Below are 20,700 nucleotides of genomic sequence, written 5' to 3' on the forward strand. Positions count from 1 at the left end.
CGGCAGGTTTTTATGATAACGTTCCCAGTTCATGTAATTATACAAGTTGCTTTAAATTGAGCTACCTGAAGCCTCATTCATGTAAACCCTATTGAGGCTGGTTTTTTCTCTTTGAGTGACCAGGCTCCATTGCAAGCAAGCCCTGAAATCTTCCTAGAGTTGTAGTAGCTACTGAATAACTGTAAAAAGTACAACTAGGCAAATACAACTGGATATAGTAGTGTAGACAGAACTCACCCTGTACCTGTAAAGAGTTTTCTATACACATGCATATCTACTGAGCATATATAATCTTATCCCCTAAAGAGTCTGTTCACAGAGTCTGTTGACAGAAGAAGGTTGTGAAACAAACCCCAAAACTAAGGGCTTGTTCCTGCTTCCTTACATGTGAAGCAGATTAACAGAAGAGGAAAAGCTTCCCCCTGACTCTACTTCTGCATTAGCCTCTCCTTGTCATACCGTTCTGCGGAGGCGCACTCCACGACTGTAGCCGGCTGCAAAGGAGCAAGACATCCAGGAGTTACTCTCATTCATGCATCCGAAGAAGTGGGCTGTAGTCCACGAAAGCTTATGCTCTAATAAATTTGTTAGTCTCTAAGGTGCCACAAGTACTCCTGCTCTTTTTGCGGATACAGACTAACACGGCTGCTCCTCTGAAACCTCTCCTTTATTGTAGCTCAGAAAGAGCAAAGGACTAGATCCACAATGAGGATGTGGGCTGAGTGTTTCAACACCTAACTTTAGGTGCCCTTCCCTGTTGTTTGTACGGGCTGCCAGGACAGCAGCTGCCTTCCTTTAAGTGACCATAAACTATGGCCTGGGTATTCTCAAGTCAGCCCTACGAAGGAGAGGCCCAGACCAGTGCAGGTGTTGTATGCACATGCTTTGGAGCCTGTTGGTATCCAGCAGGATACTTTGCCCGCCCACTGCGAAAGGACCTCCCCCCAGCATAAGGGGAGGATCCACAGGGGGACAACTAATAAAAAAAAACCAGGAATGGGAGTGAGGTCATAGGGCTAAACGAAGGGCACCTGTGCATGCTTTGGAGGCCAGACAATTAGATTTCCCTACTGAGAATCTTGTCCCACCCATTGTCCCTGCACGGAAGAAAGGGCTTCACAGCAAGCGGAGGAAGGTGCCACCTAAACTAGCCAATAGGAAAGGCCAAGGATAGGGGTGTGATCCAAGTCCCTCTCCTGCAAGAGAATTAGGTGCCTACGTCCAGGCCAGAGGGAGGCATCTGGGTCTGCCTGGGATTCACAGGCATGAACCAGCTCCTGGAATGTTGGTGCCTGAGCCCCCTTCTGACAAACAAGAGGAGGCGGCAGTTCCCTTTAGCCCAGAGGTTAGACCACTAACCCCTCAGGTGGGAGAGGCAGATTCAATTCCCACCTCTGCCATGTGGAACAGTGCCTTGAACACACTCCCCACGTCCCTGTGAGCGCCCTAGCCCTCAGGCTAGTCAGGCACACGCTGGTCCAAACCCTTATGTCAAGTGGAACAGGAGAGACAGACACAGAGACCTGCTGAAGAATACACCAAAGGCCAGTGCACAGGAGACCGGAGTTGAATCCCTACCCAGCAGGCCGTGGAAGGCGTTGAACCTGGGTCTCCCACAGACTGGGGATGTGGTTCTAATCCTTGAGCTAACACAAGGCAGGAGTGAAGCCACCGCAACGAGGGGTGTTTTGGGCAGGATCCAGGCTGTCAGGCAGCCTCTGAAAATATGGGCTCAGGTCCCACACAGGGAATAGGCAGGTGAGGCTCTCTGTGGGTCTTAGGCCACAGCTATGAAGACCAATGGGGCTGGGTGCATGATCACTGCCAGCTGGTGAGAAGCCCTGGGGATTTTATTGACAGAACTTCAGGCGAGGCAGCAGCGGAGCAGGGATGCTGAGGCTCAACATTTTGAACGTACAGCTCTGGAAGGGCAGTACCTCAGTCCCGTTGGGGTTCTAGCCTCGGGAATTGGAGCAGACGTTAATCCCCCTAATATAATTTACATCCTCCTCCCCAGTGCACAGAACCAAAAGGTAAAAAAGGATGACAAAACTAAGAAAGCACCAAATTCCTTCTAAATATATCCTGGGCCACTTCAGGATGCAATCAAAGTACTAGAGGCCAACACTCCCCTTCCCCCACAAACCAGGGTGCCTTTCTCTTGCTCACCCAACAGATGCAGCAAGAGGAGCCCTGCTACACCACCAGCTCTTCCTGTGGAAGTAACTTCCCGACGAAGGTGTTTACTCACCGTTATATAGACTCATAGCAGCAGAAAGTCAAAACTGAGTCGTCAGGCGCATCCCACTGCTTTGCCAAAGCAATTCTTGCAAGACAACCCTTGCGTACAGTGGTAAGCAATGACATGGGGAATAAGTAGTTACTACTGGGTTTTTCCCGCTACCAGAGCAAGGTATGGCATAATCCAGTGGCTGGATGTTGAAACTAGACCCATTCAGACTGGACCCAAGGCATACATTTTTGAGAGTGTGTAATTAATCATTGGAACAAGGTGGATTTGCCATCACTGACAACTGTAAAATCAAGCTTGGCTGTTTTGCTAAGAGAGCTCCTCTAGGAATTAGTTTGGGGCAGTGCTATGGCCTGTGTGATGCAGGAAGTAAGATCTGATGATCACAATGGTCCCATCTGGCCTTGGAATCTATTGACCCGTCTTCCAGCCAAAAGGAGTTGGGAGAAGGAGACTGGCCGGACAGAAAGTGTTCCTGGTCATGCAAGCACAGACATGGCCCAACTGATTTTCAGGGTTGGTCCCTCTTCTTGCCAGGGCTGGATCACAGTTCCACACTGCACGTCTCACACTTTGTGCCTGACCTGCCATACCATGGAGCAATTTCTTTGTCCACATCGGTCTTAGCCGTACAAAGGTCACCTCTGCCTCTCTGCGGGCTGACTTTGCTTGGCCTTGTTTCAGACCATCAGTTCAATGTCCCATTGAAAACTCAGGGGATCTCAGCTTAGGTAGGCACCTCATTTAGACAAACCACTGCCCACCTCCCACCATGGCAATGGTGGGAGAGAAGCGAAGTCCTGCATGAGCTGTGGTAACTGGAATTCTCCCTCACCTTTAGACATAGCCTCACCCACCCTGCCCCCCAGCAGGGATCTTAGGAAGGAGATAGGGAATGTGGCAGTCTGTCACCCTTCAGCCTCACAACCAGCTCATTAATAAAGAATCTGTCACTCCGCTGCCAGGCCCATAGGCTGAGGGATGGTGTAGTTAGCACAGCCTCAGTGCTTGGGCAGTGGCGATTCATTGACTGTGGAAGAGGTGGGATAGCCAAGTGACCTTTTTTGGGGGAAAATGACACCATCCCTCTGCTGAAAAGAAATGGGTTGTAGGTGGAGTCCTAGGACAAAAGAGCTGCCAGCAGCCTCCAGCTCCATGTTCACAAGAGATAGGGTGACCAGACAGCAAGTGTGAAAAATCAGGACAAGGGGGGGGGGGTAATAGGCACCTATATAAGAAAAAGCCCCAAATATCGGGACTGTCCCTATAAAATAGGGACATCTGGTCACCCTAACACGATAGCTCTGTTATCACTAGCTGTCCCAGTCCTTTCACAGGCTGCAGTGGACAGGAGTTTAGGCAAGCTCTGATTCATCTCCAGCAGCCACACTGGGGCGAGGGGGTTTCCCGAAGCAGTTCTGAAAGACCAGCGCCCTAACATGGACCATTCTTCTCTCCCTACCATCTGCCCCGTGAGGCAGGGGCTTCCATTCACTAGTGGTAGAGTTGCTCTTGGCTTCCTCTTTGACCATACATGGACTTGGTCCCTCTCATTCCGCTTCTCACTATGGAGGGTTTAGAGTGGGTTCTTTGGCTTATGCTGCCCCCTGCTGGAATTCCACTGGTCTTGCTCTAAGCCAGAGTCAATTTTTCCATCTCGCATTTATACCTCTCTCTACCAAGAGGTTGCGGATACTGAACACTGGGAATTCTCTTGAAGGACAGAGTATGGCAGCTCAGGGCTTATGAAAGTCACAGCCTGTGCACCCACACCAGGTGCGTTGGAAGAGAGGGACAGGATACGTTACCATGCGTTGTGCTGTGCAGGAGTGTGGGCCTAGCCAGCTAGTCAGTTCATGAGTAATAAAATGGAGAGAGAGAGAATTATGGCCTTCAGATCGCTCACAGAGTTACCAAGCAGGCTGCTGGGGAAATGACAGTATTGGAAGGGGCACTTGAGAAGAAGCTAGTCTGTCTTTCTAGGCCATACGTCACATGTCTGGCCTAGAGGATCTAGGCTAGCTTGCTCTGATGTTAGGCTACTAGACAATCTTGTAGAAGATGCAATATCCCACTGCTTCAGAACTTTCCTATCCCACCCGGAATTGGGGCTTCACGTGCAGCAGGGTGAAGGGCCAATCCAAACTGCAGCTGATCTTTAAAAACTTCTGTCTGAAAGGAGGCTCGTCACTGTGATAAACTTAACCTGGAGAGTGGTATGTATACTGGAGCTAGGGTCGCTTAGTAAAGCCAAAAGGTAGTGCAGTGGGATTTCTCCAGCACCCACAGCATCTCCCCCTCCTTTTCATACTACACTAAGGAAAGCCAAAGACAATTTTATCCTACTCACCCCTCTTTTTACTTCTCAAAATAAATCTTAAAGGCAAGAGTAACACTTGATCGCACTCACACTCTCTTTAGGACCACTGGCTGGCTAATTATAAACCTAAAATAAATAAATAAAATCTACTGTGTGTATGCGTACGTGAACACTCCCTAGCTCACCCACTGGGCTTAGCCCAGGTTCTTGGCTCACTCTTCTAGCCAGTGGTTCTCAACCTTTTATGGGCTCAAGACCCATTTGCAAACCGTGATGGCCTGTTGCCACCCAGTAAATAGCTTTAGAGATTTAAAGCCTTACTAAATGTGTCTTACCCCTGCTATATATTAGACACACTAACGTACTAAATAAGTACCCTGTGCATACCCCTGTGGTGACACCTGTCCCATGGCATTGGCTGGGCTTAGCTCCCTGCTCCAGGTGTTGCGACCTCCAAGGGTGCAGTAACGCTCACTTTGACTGGGCCCCCTCCATGGGATGCTGGGCAGGTCAAATTTGTGAGAGTTACACTTTAACCTGGCACATGGGGACACAGTGCCACACACAAATTTAGCCTGGGTGGAATGATCCTTTGACATATTCTGGCACCCTAAATTTTGGGCCATGACCCATGGGTTGAGAGGCCATGTTCTAGTCTCTACTGTCCTTGCAGAATGGTTGAAATAACTCCAGCGCTGTAAGCAATGGAGGTTTTGCGCTGTATTTCAGAGAGAGGCCCATGCCCCCCTTAACTCATGTCACCATTATCCTGGCCTTGGTTAGCATGGTTTCCAGGTTCCTCACCTGTTTACCTACGTGACATCAATGGCCATTTAAGTAGCTGACTGACGTTAATACAACAGTACAATTCACCTTGGTATTGTTATGGGTGGGGAGAATTCTTTCCTGGGTTCTGGCTGGTGAGTCTTGCCCACATGCCCCAGGTTTAGCTGATCGCCATATTTGGGGTCGAGAGGGAATTTTCCTCCAGGACAGATTGGCAGAGGCCCTGGAGGTTTTTCGCCTTCCTCTGCCGCGTGGGGCACGGGTCACTTCCTGGAGGATTCTCTGCACCTTGAGGTCTTTAAACCACGATTTGAGGACTTCAGTAACTCAGACATAGGCTAGGGGTTTGTTACAGGAGTGGGTGGGTGAGATTGTGTGGCCTGCGTTGTGCAGGAGGTCAGACTAGATGATCAGAATAGTCCCTTCTGACCTTAAAGTATGAGTAGCTCCTGCATTTTGAACAGCTTTCCCTTTTAAAAGCAGCAGTGAGAAGGGAGACTCCTTATGTTCAAGTTTCACAGATGGTGTTTTGCAAACTGCTTGGATGGAGCATTTCCAGCATGCCAGGCTGGGGGCGGCGATGGTGCAGCACCTGCAGTTACTAAGCGATGCTGCTGCTGCCGCCTGGGTACTGCAGTCCAGTCAAGGGCTCCAGCAGCTTTTCTAGTCCACTCAACAAAGCCAAGCCCCTTTCTGTGCCCTGTGGGGCAGCTCAAGTCTCACTTTGTCAGGTGTTTCTTGGGTATAAAGTGACTCAAGATCAAATCTGGGGCTGAGCCCAAGCTTGTAGGGGGGCAAAGAGATCAGAGCAGCTGGGTCTGCAGGCCGCCTGGGGCAATTTGTACCAAGATGGGTGAAGCCATATTCAGAGTTGGAGGAAAGAAACAGGCACACCCTATACGGAATGTAACCAAGTCGCCATGCCTCTGAAGTGAGCTTATTTTCACCTTGTCCCCTTAAGATTTCATTTAGATCATGTGAACACCCGCACCAGGGTAGAAGTTGGACTAGATCTGACTTTGGGGCCGGCCCGTAGCTGCAGAACAGGTGTAACAAAAACCATGGAGCTTGCATCTCTCCTCTTTGACTTTTGGATCCAGATCTGGCCTGTGTAGCTGAGGCCCATGGAGACTCCTAACAGTCCTTTCCCAGTTGCTGTGGGAATCAGGAGAAGTCGGGGAGTGGCTCTTCCTTGTCCCCCACTCTGACAGATCCAGTAATTCCCAAGCTCAAAGATGTTATTATGAAAAATGAAGAGCGAACAAGGAGGATTCGAAAGGTCACTGGCCCTTTCAAGATGAGGCCATGGCAGGATTTACTATGTTTAAAAGTTGTTCTCCAAGTTTAGACGTGAATTTTTTAAGCGTTAGCTCAGCAGATTGAAAGTCCCTGAAGTTTTCCTGGGGATGATGGAACAGCTTAAAATATTGCGTCTTTCAAAATGCTCTCCACAAATAGCCCACTTCCAAACAACAGACTATTTATGACTATGGGATGTGGAGAAGCCTCCTCTAGGAGCTGGAGTTACGGAAACTATTTGACCCTAACTTGCTGCTGGGAAAGTGGCAGGAAGAGTCAGACGAACACCCACCAAGTGACTGCAGCACAGATCCCACCCCGGGCCACCAGTAGTTCTGCTCTGCTCCTGCATGTGCCATAAAGTTCCAAGCTGGCTTCAGAAGTTTTTCATAAACCCAGGAAATGAGCAACTCTTTACTCTTGCTCTTCAAGTCCGTGTTTGCTTGATGCAGTTTGGCAGTCCAGCAGCAAGCAGCCCAAATCTTAGCATGTCAACCCTTTCCCACGTCAACTAGCTCCTGGGACATGCAGCTGTCTTCTCCCAACTCCCCTCGCTCTGGCCTTGTTCGGAGATTAAGCTGCAAGATTGAATTCTTGCCTGAAAAGCATTCGCTAGAATTCCCTGTGATGAAGCTGGGCTGGAGCCGATAGATGCTGCTTTTGGAAGCAGGCCTTATCACAGCTCAAGTCCAGAGCCTGGGCGGCGGTCAGCCAGAAGAGCAGATGAACAGCTTTCCCCAGCAGGGCGATCTGATTGCTGGTGTGATACGCTGCAGGAACACACACAGGCCCCTAAGGAATGGACATGAACTACAGCCCGATAGGTCAAGATGCCCCGAACAAGGTCCCTTCCCATCTCCCCGCAGCCAGAACGGGAACATTTCTCCTGATGCATATGAATGCTACAGCGGGCACCGTTCAAAACGCAGCATTACCATTGCAGACATTAACACTGCACAGGGAAATAGTCTTCTCTCTCTGCTACCGTTGGGTGGGAACTACTGCGCGTGGGCCAAGGACCCTTCTGCCACGCATAACTGGGCTATCTTAGCTTCATTAAACTATTAAGCAGCATTGAATAAGCATTGAAGTGGGGCCTCCTAAAGCATAGGTGAGGAGCCAGAACATTCACATTCCATGACCAATAAAGAACAAGCCCCCGATAGGTTCTGTCATCTTTGGTTTTATGACAACTGGGCAGCTGATACTTCAATTCTCTCCTTCAAAACTACAACTCTTGCTGGTGCCATGATCACTGCCTCCAGACAAACTACCATCAACCCACAAAGACACACATAGGGCAGGCTGTAGCAAGATGCCTCAAAGCGGCCATTCAAATCAGAGGCCAATGTGGACACCAGAGACACCTCACGATCCTGCAGCATTAGGGTTAAGCCAGTTGCTATAGGGCAGAGGAGAAAACATCTCTAAACACCATGGGGAGACAATGTCCTTACTGCAGGTGAAAGAGCGTTCAGATTAACTTAAAACCAACAATAGTAGATTGTTCCCCCCCAGAACAAACATTTGTCAGGTTTTCAGCTCACTACAATGCTGGCTATAAATAACTCAGTTAGGTGTTCGCTCCTCAGTTAACTCCACTGCTAGCTCCAGCTTCAGTGAACTTCCTGCAGCTCCAGTTCACAGTAATGTCTAGACTAAGCTAGAGTGCGTTAGCATTTTACTGCACACAGCTGGGCCAGGAACCCGAAACAGCCGTGTCACTTTCCAGGCTTTGACTCAGTGACATTGCAATACCGTGCGTCATGGGAAGGATGGGATGTTGCAGTGTAAGTTTCCCTCCCCCGCGGATACTTGGAAACAAGATTTGCCAAGCAAACTTTCCTGGGGGCGTGAAAATGACTGTGGCCATCTTCCAAGCCACAGCAGCACCTACGTACATGATCCATTAAGGCTACAGCCAACAAGGCTCTTTGGACCCTGTTGAGGGTAACCAGAGATGCTCTCAGAACATAATTTCCAGGAGCAAGGAAGCTACAATACAGTGGCTGCACTACAAAGAAAAGGTGACCTGTTAGGAACCCAGGCCCAGATTCACAAGTGTATTTTAGCTCCTAACTTCCACTGAGATCAATGGAAGTGAGGAAACTCATTACCTTTTTGTGGATCTGGGCCCCGGTGTCTATGCCACACATTGTTCCACCCCCTGCATGCTCCTCACAGTGATGGCTGGAAGCCACAGACCTGCTGTCTTAGGGGATGCTGCTTCTCCACTAGTACATGTGAGTCGAACACTGCCATTGCAAGACAGTCTGGCTCCTCGGCATTTGACTGTCATGAAAAGCCCCTTGATTAAAAGCCAACAACTGGCTGTCACCCCTTGTTCTGGATACAGTACCCTTCTCTTACGAATCAGAGCCTGTATCATTCTGGAGGGCCAAGCAGCGATGAAGACCAGTCCCTGTTTCACTGGAGCAGAAAGCTGAATGCAAACCAGTCCTTTGTTTGGGGCAATTAGCAGCCTCCCTCCCCATGTGTCCTTGGGGATGCTCAGCAGAAAGTGATGCATGCTGGCACACAAAGGAATGGAAGGCCTGTCAGTTATGAGGATGGCGTGGACTGCACTCTCAGCAAGTTTGCAGATGACACTAAACTGGGAGGAGTGGTAGATAATACGCTGGAGGGTTGGGATAGGATATAGAGGGACCTAGACAAATTAGAGGATTGGGCCAAAAGAAACCTGATGAGGTTCAACAAGGACAAGTGCAGAGGCCTGCACTTAGGACGGAAGAATCCCATGCACTGCTACAGACTAGGGACCGAATGGCTAGGCAGCAGTTCTGCAGAAAAGGACCTAAGGGTTACAGTGGACAAGAAGCTGGATATGAGTCAACAGTGTGCCCTTGTTGCCAAGAAGGCTAACGGCATTTTGGGCTGTATAAGTGGGGGGCATTGCCAGCAGATCAAGGGACGTGATCATTCTCCTCTATTTGACATTGGTGAGGCCTCATCTGGAGTACTGTGTCCAGTTTTGGGCCCCACACTACAAGAAGGATGTGGAAAAATTGGACAGAGTCCAGCAGAGGGCAACAAAAATGATTAGGGGGCTGGAGCACATCACTTATGAGAAGAGGCTGAGGGAACTGGGATTGTTTAATCTGCAGAAGAGAAGAATGAGGGGGGATTTGATAGCTGCTTTCAACTATAATCAATGATAGCTCCCTTCCAGTCCTATAATCTATGATTCTATGATTCTATGAACTACTTGAAAAGGGGTTCCAAAGAGGATGGATCTAGACTGTTCTCAGAGGTACCTGATGACAGAACGAGGAGTAAAGGTCTCAAGTTGCAGAGAGGGAGGTGTAGGTTGGATATTAGGAAAAACTTTTTCAGTAGGAGGGTGGTGAAGCACTGGAATGGGTGACCTAGGGACATGGTGGAATCTCCTTCCTTAGAGGTTTTTAAGGTCAGGCTTGACAAAGCCCTGGCTGGGATGATGGGGATTGGTCCTGCTTTGAGCAGGGGGTTGGACTAGATGACCTCCTGAGGTCCCTTCCGACCCTGATATTCTATGATTCAGTGGAGAAAAAGTTCTGAAACCAGCTGAACGGCGTTTAGCAGCCATTAAGAAGCAGTCAGCTGGCTTTTCCACTGGGCTTTAATTATAACTCATGTCTATTAAAGTCATCCCTTTTCTAGAGCATAAAATGACAGTTACCGGAAGCCAACTCCAGGCCCTGCAACACAGACCCGTTTGTTTAAACCATGGAAACTCCGCTGATGATTTTGATACCGTCCGTTGCAGTACCAAGGGGGAGGGAGGGCAGGAAGTAAGGCAGGGGCTTATTTGATATATCGAAGAGAAGAATGGACGCACATCATCAAGATAATGCTTAGGGATGGACTGACAATTCAGTGCACTGAAAAGGAGTAAAGGCAACTCCGGGGCAGCATTACACTCCTTCCAGTTCAGCAGCCCACAAGCGGGTGAGGGATATCGCACTCGAAGAATTAAAACAGCCTCCACTAAAAAGAAGACAATCCAAACGGGGCTGCTTGAGAATTTCTATCCTGGTTAGTTTTATTTTGATGTTATAAAAAAAAGGCTCCTGGGAGGTAAGAGGGACAGCCCTAAATACTAGAACTTGGCTAAATGATTAGGGGTTTAGGGCACAGGAAGATGAGAGGCATGAGAACTAGTCACAAATACTAGCACTCACCGAGAGCAAACACCAAAGCTGGGAGAGACACTGGCGTGGGCCAACCTTCACCTGGACATCATCTGATAAATCAATATGATGGCTCCAGGGAAGAAGCCAAACAAATGCCACCTTCTTCAGCAAACAGAATCCAAGTAAAAGCCATTTCTGGAGCAGTGCAGTGTGGAAAGAGAGTTGGAGGGTGGGCAGACAGTAGCCACATGCACCATCTATCTCAATTGGAGATCTGGGTTTACACAGCTGAAGCTTCTATGGAATTCTACCAGCAAACCTTGTTCTGCAGTCTAGGTAGAGATAATGTGAATGAAGTCTGTGAGGTGTAACAGGCATGTAACATGGTAATTCATTACTCTGCATACACACATCTGACCAAGCAGCTGTGCAACCCATCCCAAGTCCCTTGGCTGGCTTTCCAGATGACATTAATGCAAAACCTACAATATACACAGCGTAAGGGGCACATTACACATCACTTATATTTAATGACAAACAAATCTGTTATATGGGAAGAAAAGGCCGTAAAGAAGGGATTTTATGAGTGGAAGAGAAAGGACACTGCTGCTAGAAGTGTCCAGATGGAACATTCCACCAGGAGCTAGTCAGCCTGTGTTTTGTGCCATCAATGCCTCAGTGTTCTGACAGACAGGAATGCACTGGGGGAGTCTTTTCTGTCTCTAACATATATAGCTCTGGGCCCAATCCAGTCCCACAAGAGCCGGGGGCAAGACTGACTTCCATGGGAGTGAGATCAGGCCCGCTGACACTCTTGGCAATGTAAGAGGGCAGCAACAAACTGGGGAAGCATTTATCATGATCTGTGATCAACAAGGAATCCCGATCTGCTGCCATCACTGGATTCCAGGTGCTCAGCCCCTCTCATGAGGAGGAAATTATCAATCTGTCCTTTAAATAAAATAAAGATGAAACATGGAGAAGGGAAAATGCATAAACTGGAATGTTCAACAGAAAAATCATCATTTATCTAAAAAGAGCAGAAATAAACAAAATGCTTTTAAACAAAATCACAAAATATACAAATAAATCAGGTACAAAATAAATAGGAGAGATTGGAAATCTACAACACAATCGGAATAATTATAACATTCATTCATATGACAATTGGTTTATGAAACGTATACACTTGGTTCATGGATTTCATTTGTGCTTGTTCAGGTTTATGTACACAATTTGAAATACTGTAGTCAGAATACTACATCTCGGATAAAAACCGGAGTAATGTACAATATGATACAATTAGCAAAGACCACATATGATGGAAAATAAGACATAGTGAGAAGGCCTCGGAATAGCAGCATAATCTAAAGACAATGGTGAGAGTTTAAACAGTTGTGAACATACATTTTAAAGGTGAACTTAAAAGCTTTTTGGTGGAGAAAAAGGAAAAGTTTTATGAATAGAAGTCAAAGAAAAACAGTACAGATTTCAATATGTAGTCAAAGGTAAGGTTTAAATGCAGGGGAATGGCTTGGTTTTAGGGATTAGGAGATGTAACCGCTGTTGCAGAGAGAGAGCTGAATGTTGAACCAGCGGTCTTGGGCTGTTAAGTGACAGAAGAGCATATTCGCCAATCGTTTGGCTTCCAAATTAAATTAATTTGCCATGGAGACATCTGCACCTTGATTTAGTTATTGATCTGGGATCTCAAGTAGCGTTAAGAACAAACAAAAGCTTTGCAGTTCACCCCTTAGGGCCCAAGCCTACAATCCTTGTGCCCCTTAAGATCAGCAGGAGTTCTGAGGCCAGGAAATGCAGGATCGGACTTGATGGATATGCCTGCTCGGTGTTTTGGAGCCTATGGCAGCGAGCCTCCCAGCCTGGGATGACAGTCTTGGGCTTGCTGGCGCTCTAAAAGTAGCTGTGTAGACAGCACCTTGAAGTCACAGCTTGGGCTAGAGCTCAGACCCTGAACTCCACCATGGCTATTTTTAGAGTGCTAGCACAAGCCCTGCTAGCCGAAGTCATCACCCCAGGCAGGGAGGATTGCTCCGAGGGACTCCAAAATGCTGTGTAGACGAATCTTTAGTGTTGGAGGAGCAGGTCCTGAGATGTTCCCAGTATCCAAACGCCATGTGAGTGTGCAGCAAAGCTAAGACAGCAAATCTTTGAGTGATGTCCCCTCCCTCTTTGATAGCTACAGTTATTGTGGGGAGAGGATCAGAAGAGTTCAGTCAATTACAGCCTTCTGCAACTGCACGTGGCTAGATGTGCAGCGTTTCTTCTCCTGCCCCTAAACTCAACCAAAGCAGTGGGAGGACGGCAGGGAACTAGACACAGTCAGAGCAGCAGCAGTGTCAGAATGCTGCGTCCACGTACCAAGAGACTATTATCCAGAACGAATTATCTAAGTGAGACTCCAGCAACAAAAACCTTCCCAGCCCAACCATGGAACATGGACCCTAGCAAGTAAGAACTGTGTTGGAGATTCTCTAGCTACCACATGTCTGTTGCCTTTGTGAACACATGCTCACAAACCCGATTAACTTCTTAGTGCTGAGGTACTGACCTATGGATGGGCCCAGAAGGCATTAATGCAAGTATCTACACTTTCAATGACAGGTGTAAAACCCAGGTTACCTGCCTGACACCATCTACCTGGGTTCCGCACTCACTCCAATTCAGAACGTCCCCCACATGCTGACACACTTCTGCACAGAATGGGGCACTTGAGATCTGCAGCACAGAAGAAACCAAATTTTTGCTCCAAGAGGAGCAATCAACTAAATGCTGCTAGCCAACCAGAGTCCACTTGCCCTATGTCCAAACACTGCCTCACAAAGGAGGGAGACCTCTAGAGATACCAGCACATCCCAGTAACTCGAGTATCACAGCTGCTTGCAATCTCAGATTTTGTTCACTTAGACTCTTTGCTGTTGCTGAAGTTATGGTTTTGACTTTCCATTACTAGTGTCTATAAAATGTCAACCACCACTCTGCAACAGACAGGTTTTCTTCATAACCCTCCAAACCATTCTTTAGAGAAGAGGAAAAGGGTTGACTCGACAGCAAGCACTTGGCTAAAACTGAATTAGATTTTTAAATAGCATTTTCACAGCAACTGGGAAGGCACTTTACTCTGCAGGATTCCAGCCGCCAGCCCTGTTCAAACGTAAAAGTCTCAGGAGAAATCATGAACAATAGGTTTGGAGTGGGGAAGGAGAATCAGAAATCCCAAGAATCCTATCTCAATGTGAAGAAACGTTATAATGGAATCACACCTGAGGGACGCAAAAATGACTAATTAACGGTCATCTTGGCTTGCAGATGAAGATTTGACAAGAACAAAGCCAGGCAATGGAGTTTAATCCACTAATATACACACACTGTAGGCTTTTAAGGGTTTGATCCCATCCATAGGTGAGACTTTAAAGCAGCATGTGAATGGGGGTGGGTAGGACGGAAGAGAGGGCTCCATGTGACTCACAGAAATTAGGTGTTCAGACAATGTCTAATGTGTCCTACACCTGAGCCAAAAGTCAGTGCTAATGACAGGTAAACATTTCAAACCAGGCTTCTTCACTGGGCAAGAGGCTGGCTGCATCATTTTAGTTCCATGCCTCCTACATTCACCTTCCCCAGCCCAGGAGGAAAGAAGGTGGGATTTCCTGCATTGCCGAGGTTTTTCCCCTTCTCCCCTAAGGTATTCTCTAGCCACCTCAAGCCCAGTTTCCCAGACGTTAGTGTAGAAAAGCGATAAACACATGAAATCCAAACTGAAAATCTAACCTGTGTTATTTAGGAGAGGGAAATACCATAGCCAGAATGCGCCTTGGGCTGAACAGGCCCTCATGGTGTGGGCAGCTAGCACTGTAGGGAAGCAGAAGGTGGACAGATTAAACAGAACAGGAAGAGTGGCCTTTTGGAGAAGAGGGGCAGAGCAGGGCAATGAAGAGAAACCTTGATAATAATTTGGCGGAGGGGGTAAATGAGGCAAGCCTATGTATTACTATTAGGCTCCTCAACGCCAGGCCTCACTTGCTACATGTGAACTGCCGCATCCTGTCAGTGTGCCGATGGGAGAGCAACGCTTCAGAAGCAGCTCTCCCCAGAGAGACCACAAAGGGAGGTGCGCCGACGCACAGCATAGCAGTGAAGCAGTTAAGATCTCCCACACAGGTGCTCGCTTTGCCCCCTAGTCAGAACCAGACTGAGGGTTACTTTCCGCAATCATTCTGCCAGGATAAACCACTTGGCCTTTGGCATCACTCATCAAGATGATTATTTCCCTGTCAGAAGAGGCCAACCCCCTATTGTTCTTTCAATCCAAGGGCCAAGTACTTCTTTGGATCCTTTTGAAGCCACACAATGGACAGCCTAAAAAAAGAACCACACACACAAAGCCAAAGCAGCAGGAGGTGCAGCAAGTCCAAGGTCTGTGTCACACAGTGCTACTGAGCAAACCCCAGTTATGGCACCCAAGTCTACAATATACACATTTCTATATAACATATTCATGCCAGTCAGACACCTTCGGTATAAAGTCCCAAGTTCTAATGTTAACAAAGATACTGTAATGGTAACACCCACCCCTCCCCAAGTTTGCTAGTTCTATACTAATCCAGACACTGGATAACATAACAACTGGTACACAGGTACTAGTTTTAAACCAATGATTTGTGTATTCGATATCCTATAACATATGGTACGTGTATCATATGGGAATGATTTGTGTCTAGTCTATATCAGCACGAGGAAGATGCCTTTCCCAGCAGGTCCTGGAGAACTTGGTCATCCCCTCTGCCACATGGGATACTTACCTGGGATGCTAGCGAGGAGACAATGCTGCCATCTGCCATTCACAACCACCTCCCTTCTGGCTGAGCTCCGCAGAGATCACATGAAGCACCACGGCAACCAAAGGGGGCGGAGCATTGCCGCTGGCCAATCAGCCACTCCATTTTCCTTTGAGCCGCTTTCAAACAGAACACAGAAGCCGCTCCCTACACCACCTCCTCCAAGGCCAAATCCCAGCCTGTTTCAGTGCCTGCCCATTGCGGGGTAAGGAGCAGCAACGGGGAGATATTAGGAGGTCTCCCAGGTGCCATTCCCTTTTTCCCCTCCCCACATGCCTTCTCCCCAGTCATCTTTCTCCAGGATGTGAACGCCAAGGGCATATGAACAGGAACAGGAGTCTGGAGGAAGTGTGTGCGTGTGGCATTACCACCACACTGCTAAATCTGGAGCCAGGTTAGACATTGACTGTGACAGATGGAACAATACTGGGCTCAGTATAGGAAGAGTGACACAAAATGGTCTGGGAGAAGTCGGAGAGAGAATTGTATGGGAATGAAAGCAACGACGAAGGCAGGTAAGTACCATGCAAGCCTGCCCCATCCAGCTCTGCTGATTCACCTCATCCCCTGATCTATAGCACCTCCTGCTATGCCAATCCTGGGTCCCCCACTTAGCTTTGACAACGCACATCAATCCCAGGCTGCACCGGCTATGCCAATCCTGGGCTATCCCACACCTCTGCCGATGTACCTTAGTCCTGGCCTTCCTTCTCTGCTATTACCCAGTCCTAAGCAATCCTGGGGGAAGGGCTTCCCACTGGGCAGGGATTTTGGGATGCAGACATGTGGCAAGTTGTATGATGAGGGCCCTGCAAACTCTCACCTGTGAGTAGGGTCTGCAGAAGGGAAAGGTGATATGCTAAATCCACCTCCACACTCAGAGCTCATGTGCTTCATATGATCTCCGTGCCACCAGAGTCAGTCTTGTTTGGACAGAGAGATTCTCATTCTAAAGCAAGAACATTCCTTCAACTCTTTACAAAGATTTGGCAATACATAGAATTAAAAATCATGGTGACAACAGATACAGGTTCATTTCATTCAAACAGGATTCAACCAACAGGAGTGTAAAAATTAATTCACAGTTGTGCATTTAAGATATTAGTGTTGAAAACCTCACTTCGAAGAACTTCTGTGCAAAAAGTGTATTGACATAAGAAACCGTGGTGGGCTGCCCTCCTGCCTCCCAGAGCCAACCAGCTAATAGGCTGGATTCTGCACTTCGGGTTGCACTTCGATGCAGGTGGAAGAGGGAAACAAGACAGGCCACAGGAGCCAATGTTGAAAGATGCCGCGTATCCTTTCTACAAATCAAAGCCTTGCAAAGGGTCAAGGACTGAAGTCAAGTCCAATGGGTCCCAAAGCTTTCAGCTGGTGCCCTGTTTCATGACAGTGACTGATTGACAGCTCTGCTTTGGGTGTGCATGGCACTGTACCGTAGCGTCTAGAACCTGAATTTGGACAGCCAAGCGGAGACTCACAGAGCGCTATGTCTGCTCTGGTAGGAAGCTTACAGCACAGGAAGAGCTCTTGGAAGCCTGGGGATTTCCACTGCAGCAGGAACGGCAAGAACACTATTCCTGCAAACACGGGTTCAAAAACTAAGACTGGTTCCTGAGTTGGGCGTGTCTTCCCTCTGCTTGCAATGGCACCTGCCACACCGCCTGGTAGCCATTTTCCTCGGAAGCCCATCTCTACTGTGTCCCCCTTCCCATTTCAACAGCCCCACGTAGTCTTACAGCAGAGAGACTGGATTTTTTTCACAGAAGCCAGTCTATGGAAAGACAGCATGCCGTGTCCCTGAAGCCAGGGAGGAGTTTGTGGGCGCTCCCATCCCCCTACAGAGGATGTCCGTTTTCCATAGAAATCACACCCATGACCAACTAGCTTTATGAAAGTTACTTCACCTTCTCTTACCAAATTTGGAAGAGTGAAGAGAAAAGATATGCAAAAACAGCCTGGAGAGTTTGGACTAGCGACCCACGGACAGAGACAGGAGTTACTCGCCTTTGGGATGACATGGCTTTTGTGGTTTGTGTTACAGGGGAACAAATATTTTCAAAAAAGCCACAGCACAGCATGAAAACCAGAAATCCAATCAACTTAGAAATCTCCCCGCAGAGAATTTCCTCCATTTGAATCCTGCCCTAACTCGGCAGGTTTGACACGAAGCATCCTGCAGCCCAGGTTTACCGTGCTGTGCAGCGCTTTCAACAATGGTTCACAATCAGGAACATTCGGGCACAATGGCAGCTTAAATAAAAGGGACCAGAGCAAGGGAAGAGATCCCTCTTCTATGTGCGTTAACGTCATAACATTTCATCCCTCTGCTCTGGCAGAAAAGGTGCAACGTTAGCAGCCCTCCTTGAGACAGCTAAAGGGGGGCTGCTGGGGCTAGACAATCTGGTGCTGTAAATAACCTGTACGTTGCACCATTCGAGGCATGTGTGGCACATACGTCCACAGGTGGCTGCGGTTCTCTCGCAGCGCTGTACCAGAGCCAACGGGTGGGCCAGAAAACGCTGAAGGAGACAACAGGCACACAGTTTAAAAGCAAAAAGCAGCAGCATTTTTTAAAATACAAGGTTAAAAAATGAGGGAGTTAAGTTTCGGAGCCGAATTTCCCAGTCTCACGGTTCCACATGTTAAATACCATGCATGGAACTACCATTCCCCCTTGGGGGACTTTACTAACTGCCCTCAAAAGGGCTAGAGTGTCTTCTGCCTTTCCCCAGGCCATCTCTCCTTGAGGGGCACAGAGGACCCGTCTGTGGCCCCTTCTCAGAGGAAACAGCAAAATGCTTCCTAAGGCCTAAAGCAAATGGGACAGACCCCCATGCAGCAGCCACATACTCTGGCCTCCCGCAAGGAGTTGCTGCAGTGAAATATTGCACCTTTTCAGAACGCATTTGCACAGACGTACTATGGAGTCAAACTTGTCTCACAACCACAGAGAAGGTGCTTCCCACCTGGGCTACAGGAAGGGGGAGGCAGCACTGACACCGAGGTGTCCGCAACTGGGCTTTGCTTTTAAACTCAAGCAGGTAAAGCTTATCTGAGCGGAAAGAAAGAAAATGGTACATAACAATCAGGCCATGGGATGTTCTTTGAGCAGCGCAGACTGAAAGTCCACAGAGAAACCACCGTGCAGCATTTGTTCACTGACAGACTCTGCATTTTGGGGGGTTTACAATATACAACATAGTGACCTCCCAATGAACGCATTTCCCCTCCACTCTGAGGCCAGGCTCCGGGGTGCCTGGGAGGGGCAGGTGGAGTGGCACTGATGGCACTCATGGAGGATGCTACAGTGGACAGCTAGAAGAACAGTAGAGAAAAGGGAAGGACATCAGCAGCTCCTCAAAAATAGGGGAATTGCCTGGAGACTAACCTCTCCAATCCCTGAAGTGCAATATGCTCCCTCAAACTCCCTCCACAAAATACAGATCAAGCTTGTGGTGGAAGTTCTTGGTCAGTCTTTGGGGAGATCAGGAAGGCCCTCACTTCACCATGAAATCCATCTTGCAATGGCAAAGGCTTAGGAGCCACCTGGAGGATTTGCTTTGGACATTGTTGTAGCAGCATCTTTTGTCTTAACACGAACAGCAATACTGGGGGATGGTTTGTCCTGAATTCTATCCCAGTTGTTTAACATGCCCTGCAAATAGGCTTTGGTTAAAGCAAAGGGCACACAGACTACTTCAGTATGTTAGAATCTGAGATTCAACATTTTGGGGTTCACGCTTTCAGTACAGCAGGGGAGGCAGGGAACTTGACCATGTGATTCCCAGTAACATTAATGCAAATTCCAGGGGGACAAAAAATTGCCCAGTACACTACTAGGGAAATTTATCCCAGCCTGTAATTTGATGAGACTGCAGTTATGTCGATTAAAAACCCACCTTCATATTCAAAACACACAACATCTGTGGAGGTTACAAAACTGTAAATGTAACAATCTTTTTGTTTGTTTTACAAGGAACCGTCTGAAATTTCAGGTATTACGAACGCATGCAACCAAAATAACCACCCCTTCCCTGAAGCTCAACTGGGGAGAAAATAATGCCCATTCCCCCAAACTTCCGTACTGCTAAGCCACAAGTTCCTTGAAGTCTCATCCATTCTTTGTTCTCAGGACACAAATACATATGGGTACCAGTTGCTGTTTTAACAACAGGGCAACAGACAGGACCAAAAGGAGGGATGGAAACAGGTCTATGACACTGGAGTTGATTCACAAAGTCACAACAGAGCCTATTTGGGGAGGGGAGGGACAGCAACCATTTAAAACTCTGCAAAATTCTTTTTAAAAACATGATCTCTCTTGAAAAAATAATCAGAGCAGTTTTAAAAACTTCTCCGTGCATCTAGGAAGGAGGGAAAACCAATGAGGGTCAAAGATACAGCTGAAAAAATAAACACGATTCTACTTTGTGAGGAAGAATCCCATCATTCTCCAAGGGGCACTCAGCATGCCCAAGGTTTGTTTGGTTTTTGTCTTGCTGTGTTCTCGTTTCTTCCTCTTCTGCTCCCAGGAAGGGCGCTAAGTCTTTGGTCTCAGAACACTGGATGCAGCACAGCATTGCAAGCACATACTAAGAGCGTTTGCAGTCAAGAAGGAGCGATGACTGGTCCTGCTGAAGTGATGGGTGGGAAAGGATGCAGATTGTTAGCTCCTAGATGGAGCCTTCGCTGTGCATACTGTGATTGGACTTGTTGTGTGTCACGCAGTTCTGTTCATTCAGCAGGTTTGCCGTCTCATCCGGCAAACCATCACGCAGCTCCGTAAGAGTCAGTTCGATTTTAGTGTTTTCACTGTCCGAGGACTGAGGTGTCTTGTCCATCCGGGATGCCATCAGGGCATTTTGGTACTGCTGTCTTGAGATCTATTTCATGCACACAAGGGGGGTGGGGTGGGAAACACACACAGAAAAGACACAATAATACTTTGGTTTCTAATGCTGGTGTCCTATAGGACACACTATGAACATAAACTCTCTCCTCTTGCCAAATTCTCCTTTCAGCCCTGTTTTTCATGGGATCATTCCACTT

At 47.9% G+C, this 20,700-nt stretch overlaps 1 protein-coding gene across 1 annotated transcript in view; it reads right to left on the minus strand.

Moving 5' to 3' along the window:
• Window positions 1-11,795: 11,795 nt before the first annotated feature.
• Window positions 11,796-20,700, minus strand: part of CNNM2 (cyclin and CBS domain divalent metal cation transport mediator 2) — a 169,351-nt gene continuing 160,446 nt past the window's right edge. Inside the window, exon 8 of the mRNA XM_005303486.4 lies at window positions 11,796-20,534. Within this exon, the coding sequence (XP_005303543.3) occupies window positions 20,325-20,534 (210 nt within the window). The 3' untranslated portion in view covers window positions 11,796-20,324. The remainder of the gene's footprint in view (window positions 20,535-20,700) is intronic.

This window comes from Chrysemys picta, chromosome 7, assembly GCF_011386835.1.
Source record: "Chrysemys picta bellii isolate R12L10 chromosome 7, ASM1138683v2, whole genome shotgun sequence".
NCBI classification, from domain to species: Eukaryota; Metazoa; Chordata; order Testudines; family Emydidae; genus Chrysemys; species Chrysemys picta.